General features: G+C 41.9%; 1 protein-coding gene across 1 annotated transcript; it reads left to right on the top strand.

The window, feature by feature from the left end:
- The first annotated feature begins 1075 nt into the window (after window positions 1-1075).
- Window positions 1076-7276, top strand: LOC104836677 (C->U-editing enzyme APOBEC-1-like). Its single transcript, XM_010575380.1, has 4 exons — window positions 1076-1155; window positions 4711-5111; window positions 5658-5773; window positions 6768-7276. The coding sequence occupies exons 1-4, from the start codon at window positions 1133-1135 to the stop codon at window positions 6819-6821; spliced, it is 594 nt and encodes a 197-aa protein (XP_010573682.1). The 5' UTR covers window positions 1076-1132; the 3' UTR covers window positions 6822-7276.
- Window positions 7277-7926: the final 650 nt, after the last annotated feature.

The following is a 7926-nucleotide window of genomic DNA, read 5'->3' as shown; positions in this document are numbered from 1 at the left end:
GACAGTGAGTAAATCTAACATCCCTTCAGATGCTGGGCACCCAGCGTTCGTGCAGCATTGGACAGACTCCGGATGGATTCTCCCACGGCACATTGCGCACATCCTGTTCATGAAGGGAAGCTCCCCCTTTTTGGTCATCTCAGCTATTATATATTTTCTTACAGGAACGCAATTCTGTTCCTAAAGGATGTTCCAACTTCCTGCTGCACACGTAGATAATGACAGGGCCAGGCCGGTGGTGCAATCGCCGGTGCCAAGCAGGAGCTGCCTGGAGGCTCCTCTGTTGCAATCCACCAGCTAAGTTTATCCTGCGGCCAAGGGACATGTCTAGGGACACAGCCTGATGGCCATGCTGCACGGCACAGCACAGACCTGTGTATATAAATCAGATTACATTAGTAATGTATGGGCTTCTCAGTCCCTAAGCACAATGCCCAAGAGAGCAGACATGGGCTGTTCGACATCACCAGCTCCTCAAGTGCCATGTCTTCTGCAAGGCTCCCAAGACATGGTCCCCTCTCTTCCTCCATGGGGGGAACTCTCCACCTTCTGGGTTTGGCAGGGAAGATGAGTAAGCTTTGCCGATACCTTGTGAGTGAAGTCTCTTATCGGAGGTATTTGTGAGCACTTCGTCCTTGACGCAGCTCTGACAGCACGGAAAGATCTTGCGATGCATGAGGCTGAACCACCATGCTTTCCACAGAGGCGAGTTTTGGGTGCTTCGGAGGAAAGGCCTGCATGCCACACAGACAGCTGCACCACCAGCGGGAGTTTCCTGCACAGAATAATAAATCTCATTTTTCTGCTGACAAAGCATTATCATACCTTTCAAACTTCAAACAGGCTTCAAAGAGATTGTCCAATTATTACATTTTTAACTGGAAACACCTATCAGCCCTCACTCCCCAGCTAAAGGGTGAGGAAAAAGCACTGCTAAGGGCAGATTTATAAAGAAGTGTCATTATGTGGTAGCAACCGTGGTCAAACCAGTTTTTTCCCTTTCCTCTTACATCACCCCGAGCCAGTGAAGCCTGGGGGTGTGCTCTCATCATCGGCCCTGCTGCAGGAACAGAAACAGAAAGCAGGACAGCACCAAAGGAGGGTTCACGGGCAGAGGAGAAGAGGAGAAGCCATGTACAAGAAAAAGCTGAAAGGGTAAGAAAAACCAAAATTGCTGACCAACCCCCCCCCCCAGCTTCAGCTCTGTGTTGTCGTTGCTCCAACTCAAGGGGACCCCCTCCCTTTGTCACCCCAGGGGTGTGCTTTCTGTCTGGGCAAGGTCTCTGCCCTGCGTGGGGAAGGGCAAGGGCGACACTGGTGCCAGCGTACCCGAGTGGGAGCCCTGGTCCCTGCTGTGGCTGGAGCACCCAAGTCTGAGCTCGTCGGGGAAGTTCCTGCCGGTATAAAACTGTCACGGGAGCCATAAACCAGCAGGGAATAAAAGGCGCTGATAGAAATGGGTGAAAGATGGGGCTGAATTGGGGAAGGGCTAAGGCAGGAGCTGCCTCACCCCAACACTGGGCAGCAAGAAAATCCAAAAGCGCCCTTCCCTGATCGACTTGCAGGTCTTGAAACAGCTATTGTGCCCTAAAATAAACAGGAAGTGTCAGGCCAGACATTTTCTGTGCAATAGAGCGGAAAAAAAAGTTTCAATGCAGAGTTTAGTAAAGAAGTGCGTTGGCTGTGCAAAGCGTTAGCAATGGAAGAAAAACGCAGATTAAAGAAGTCTTGACATAGCTATGCTTGTACATTTTTAGATATTATCATTATTACTATTATTATCTTGCAATGAGCACAATTTTAAATAGTTCCTAATAAAAAGTGTTAGAGGAAGGAAGGAAAATTATTAAATATCTATAATGGTGCAGTTTATTACACAAAGTTTTAATAAGATACTAGTTTTAGGAGCTGTTTTTGTAAAATTAGTACATTTTTAAAATAAACTCATTGCATTCCTGTTCAAGTTATGGATGATGGGACAATAGAAAAGATATAAATAACACATTTTAAAAGATATTTGTAATCAGTCAATAAGTTTTCAGGGTTTAATGCACATTTACACAGCAGCTGCATATTAATGGAAAAGAAGATAAAGCCTAGGAGACAGTTATGTTGGCTGTCATCCCTCTGCCATTTTTTCCCCTAACTCCTCTAAACTTTTTTGGGTGGAAATCACCTTTCAAATACTCAGTCTTCACAGGTGGTGTACTTCTCTCCAGCTCTTAAATTCTGAGAGGGTTACAGGTTCACCTTCATGAGACTGATGAACCAAATTTAGAAAGGAAACTAAAAAAGTATTAGGACTTTTTGATTGTTTGTTTGTTTTATTTGCTAACTCCTAATTTTGTCTTGTATTTGTCTCAAGGAACCAGCTATTAAGTGCTTGATTTTTCTGAGTTTGGCTCCATGTGTATATGTGTACTGCACATAACTATGCTGAATAGCAAGGACTGTTTGTGATAGCTGTACAAATAAAAGAATTAAAGTGATTGCATGGCTTTGGGCAATTTATCTGTAAACTCAGAACTTATTTTAAGTATTTTCTTACCTGGTTTGGGGAGAAAAGGGAGTAGGTGCTGGGATTCTGTATATATTCTATAGTGTGGCAATGTTTTACGATGTTTTTTAAATTTCTTGTCAATCCTTGTGTTAGAGGTGTTTAAATTTACATTAATCCATTATTTAAAAAATGGCAAGTTATATCTGTAGCAGATATTTATAAGAATGCAGACTTTTGTTTATATTGCATTAAGCTGATTACACAATAAATTTCACTTGGCTGAATACATCTTTAAGTGGCTATATCTTGAAAATTAGTGTATTGCAATATTGTTCTAAAGAAATGGCTTTATGTCCCTGAAAATATGCACAGGACAGCCGCTGCAATAGCTTATCCAAAGTGCAGTATTTTGTGGTCAAGACACAGGCAAGAGGGTGCCTAAGACCGGTTTAGGTAAGACCTGGAAATTTTAACTTGTCTTTGTGTTATAATCAGATGGCAACCACTACAGATACCTTTGAACAAATCTGTTGTAACACTGCTTTCCAAAACCTTAAAGATACCTCCTGTAAGAATTAGATTAACTGATTGGGCTTGAGTATTGGGAGTTCAATGTATTTTCTTTGGTGAACTTCAACCACTGTCACTATATTCCCTGTATATATACACACATGCACATTACATATATTATGTACATGTTTTATGCACATATGTACATACATTATGTACATCTATTATGTACATATACTTATTTTTTATATATATATGTTCCCTAATCATCAAGTTTTAAAGAAATTTAAGCTAATAGGCACTAACTTCCAAATAACATAATAGAAATAGAAAAAAACCATCTCTTTTAGCACCCCAAATGAGAAAAAATGAACATTAAGCCTGTGCTTCACTTTTGTCTCTCTTGGTTGTTTTTTTTTAATAACATACTAAAGGACTTAACTATAATAAAAAAAAGTTATTCCTGTACCAGATTTAAACATTTGGTGACATTTACATTTACTACATTTACATAAATTCAGTAGAAAGTCTGATAAAGAAATCTGCATGCATAGTTTCTGTGGTTTATATACACAGAGTTTGCATGGTAAACAGAGATACACTCTCTAGTTTACAAACTGGTTTGTGTACATATGTATTTTAATGCATAGGAGGCTGGGATGAGGAAGGAGACAGGGTAAGAAAAAGCCTTCTGATTGACTCAGAAAAATGAGATGCTTCTTTACATAAGTGATGATAATATGTGACAACAGCTTGAGCTGCAAGATTTCATTTGTCCTTAGTTCAGATAGTGGGTTTTTTGGTTATTGGTGGGTGCTAATCTATAAAACAATCTACAGGCTTATTGCTTCTCTGTTAAGAGCCTGTCCAGTTGTCTACTAGATTTATTCTGAATTACTCTGATGTGGAAAAATATGTGTCTATCTGAAGTGCATTCTCATATAAATCTCTATATAAAGCAATTGTACAAAGGCTACAAAGTGCCAACAGTGACTTCATATATCATTTATGTATCATGGATAATTACTGATATAAAGGATACATTCACAACCAACACTGGCAGTCTTTGTACAGTTACTTAATTGACAATATTTAGAGCTCTGCTCTGAGCTGAATAGATTTGGATCTAAGAGATGGACTATCTGTCAGAAAATGTCATTCTTGGGAGACACATCTTTTTGTGTAGAGCACTTTTTCCTTCTCTCAAGTAGGATTGTGCTGACTGTGCTAATCCTTATGAAAATACAAACAAGAGAATCCAATAAGGAGAAATACTTAGCTTTATAATTTATCAGTGGTTTTATTTGCTTTCTTTTAATTTTCTCAGTTTTTACAAAACTTGCAACGGCTCCCTACATTGAAAAGGGCTACATAGGAGCCTTGGAAAAATGTCTGTCACATAAAAACATATAGAAAGCTTTTAGAAGTACTTACGTGATGAGGAAGAGAACAGCCATAGGAAGGGGTGAGGAGATGGAAGTTCTGCATGCAGCTGCAGACAAAGGGAGGATTAGGTGGTTCAGGGTTTGGTTCCTTTAACTACTGCGTGGTGTCTACCTCTCCATTTCCCTTGCATTGCTCTCATGTTTTGCCCTTCTCGGTTCTCTCATTTCCTCCACCCTTCGCCTTCTTTTGTACAGGAGAGCTACCGAAAACAAAGTTGTAACCAGTCATTCCTTGAAGTTTCTCTTCTGTTTCAGCATGTATGTATCTAAGAAGGCGTTAAAGAATCATTTTGACCCCCGTAATACTCCACGGGACACATACCTACTATGCAAACTGCAGTGGGGTGAGACCGGCACACCTTGGATACACTGGGTCAGAAAGGATCGTTACCATGCTGAAGTCTACTTCCTGGAGAAGATCTTTAAGATGAAAAGATCCAATAATTATGTCAACTGTTCCATCACCTGGTACTTGTCCTGGAGCCCCTGTGCAGACTGCTGCCATAAAATACTGAAATTCTTAAAGAAGCATTCAAATGTGAACATAGACATACATGTAGCACGGGTTTATTACGCAGAAGATGAAAAAGTCCGCCAAGGTCTGAAGAACCTTGTGAGCTTGGCAAAAGTAACCATTGCTGTCATGGAAACGAAAGGCAAGGTTTCCCGTGCTTTGTGGGACTGGGAAGGGGTGAACTGGTGGGCTTTATGCATGGCTGAATCTGTTATGGGCTTGCTGCTGTGCCCAGTGTGCTGCCCAGGTTCTTTGGGGGCATACCCATCATCATTCAGTGACTGTCACATTCAAAAAAAGATGTTCAAATATCGCAGGAGAAGGGGGACAGGACTCTAAGCAACCAGACCTGTATGAAATTTTTCCCTTGTTTAGAGACACCATCTTTCTGTCACTCCTGAGGAAATGGGAGACAGGGTGCTTCTCCCTGGTCCTAGGGGACTAAATGCAGCTGCTGGGATAAGGCTGGGTGATAGGGCCCGCTGCTGATAAGAGAGAGAGAAAAAAATGCCCAGAGAAAATGGCATTGGTTCCAAATATGGAGTGGAGAGCATGCATCAGATGGCCTGTCCATGGCCAAGCTGTCTCTGTGTCATGGGCACAAGGAAGAGGTTAAAAAGTCTTGTTGCCTGAGTTTGTCTGGTATCTGAATAAACTGAAGTTTGTCATTTTGCTTCCATTTCTCCAGACTATACTGACTGTTGGAAAAACTTTATCCAAGGAGGTGCTGATGGTGGTTTCCAGACCGTGGACTTTCAATTGGCGGTAGAAGTGAATCGTTTGAAGCTCAAGAACATCTTTGAGGTTCGTAGACTCTGAGGGATAGGGGGAACCACATGCAATGATTTGCAGTCTGGGGTCACTGAGCTGTAAAGAGCAGGAAAGAAGCTGTTCATACCTAGTTGCAGTTTAAAGAGTGCTGCAGCATGTTTTAGGAAAAAGTAATATAGTAAAATCATAGGAACTATCCTGTCCCATTGGGAGAGAAGCACTGTGGATTTTCTTCCATCATATTACAAAGCAAAGGCTAAGAGTGTAGCTTCTCTCCTTCAGGCTCCAGAGCGGGAAATCCTTTGATTACCAGCTGAAACTCCAGTCTCATCCCAGAAACCCTCCATCAGATTCCTTTCTAATCTGGATCCGAGCATGGGTTTTTGTTCACCAAATGATGCTACTCAGCTGCTTTCTGTCAATATCTGCAGTGGTCTTACACCCCCTTTCAGTCACTGGGCCCCTATATTCTTCATTAAAGTCCCTTCCAGGTTTGATTCAGCAACTTCCCTGGCTGGTCCAAAGGGTACCGTTTCTGCGAGATGAGAAAAGCTGTTCAAAAGAGAATGCCTGTCCCCTGGGAAAATCCAACCTTTGTTTTTGTTTTGTGCCAGACCTACTGAAAGGCAGGAGAGAGAAGAGAGAGTGTGTTCACCAATGGTGCTCAAAGTTTGTGCCCCTGGAGACAAGCGACCCTGCTTGAATGAATAGGTCCACATCCTTGGCCTGGAAGGACCATGTACAAAAACAATCTAGCAAAACTCATATAAGTTCTGCAGCATTTTTATTTCAATATATTAGAGTTTTCTGACAAATGCTATTTTTAGCGAAACAGAATGAAAGAAATCTATGGCTAAGTAGGTCATTGAACATCTGGGAAATCCATTTTATATGGCATCTGTGGAAAAGAAGTATTCTGGGCTATTACAAGTAATAGACTTCTCCTGCTATGTCCATTTCAAATCACAGCAAGTCCAAAGTGCAATTGTTAAAGGATCTAAACATCATATTTTTATTTTAATTTCAGGATCTTCCATTAATAGAATATCTCAGCTTGGAAGGCACCCATGAGGATCATTGAGTCCAACTCCCTGCTCCTCGCAGGACTACCTAAAACTAAACGATATGACTAAAAGCGTCGTCCAGATGCTCCTTGAACTCTGACAGGCTTGGTGCCATGACCACTTCCGTGGGGAGGCTGTTCTGGTGACCGACCACCCTCTCAGTGAAGAACCTTTTCCTAATGTCCAAGCTGAATTTCCCCTGACACAGCTTCATTCCATTTCCTCCTGTTGTACGGTTTGGTGTACTACTTACATAGAACTTGTTTAGCATAACTTGCTTAGCATTAGTAGCTAAATTTGCTGAAGCCTTAGGCCGCAAGCTGTGAACTTTCAGCTAGATATGTTGAACTTTTACCTAGTCAAGTAAAAGAAGGCTCCGGAGCTGGTTCAAGGCAGAATATAAGGAAGCTACATTCATTAACAAAAGCTGGAACCTTAGAGATAAGAAAACAAACGGCCTGCCTAGACCCAATGTAGGGACCCAATGAAGAATGGGAAGACCCCAGTCCCTAATATTACTACTGGTCCAAACTGTTGCATGAGGGGTGGAGAATTTAGATTGTAAGGGTATAATTGCTGAGGGATTTCTTCATTCAAGGTCCCTCTTTGGAGGCACCCACCTTGAGCTGTAGCGCTATTAATAAAAAGTACTTTTATAGAGGAACCCATCTTTTGGCTTATCAATTCAGCAGAAACCTAGAGTTGAACGCAACTGGTGACTGGTTGCCAGCCTGCTGTAACCCCATGTACTATAACCCTTTGAGCCCGACCCATCAGCCAATTGCTCACCCAACGTGTGATGGACTTGTCTAGCTGTGTGCTGGACAGTTTGTCCAGAAGGATACTGTGAGAGACAGTATCGAAAGCTTTGCTAAAATCCAAACCTACCACATCTCCTGGCTTCCCTTGGTTAACTACATGGGTGACCTTGCCATAAAAGGAAATTAAGCCGGTTAAGCTGGACTTTCCCCTCATGAACCCGTGCTGGCTATGACCAATGCCTGTGTTGTCTCTCAAGGGTTTTTCGGTAAATCCCGGAATAACCTTCTCCACAATTTTACCAGGCAATGAAGTGAGACTGACAGGCCTGTGATTACCAGGGTCTTCCTTCTTACCCTTTTT

This window comes from Haliaeetus leucocephalus, unplaced genomic scaffold (genome assembly GCF_000737465.1).
Source record: "Haliaeetus leucocephalus isolate CR32 unplaced genomic scaffold, Haliaeetus_leucocephalus-4.0 Scaffold473, whole genome shotgun sequence".
Taxonomy (NCBI): Eukaryota; Metazoa; Chordata; class Aves; order Accipitriformes; family Accipitridae; genus Haliaeetus; species Haliaeetus leucocephalus.
This window is presented reverse-complemented; position numbering and strand designations above follow the sequence as displayed.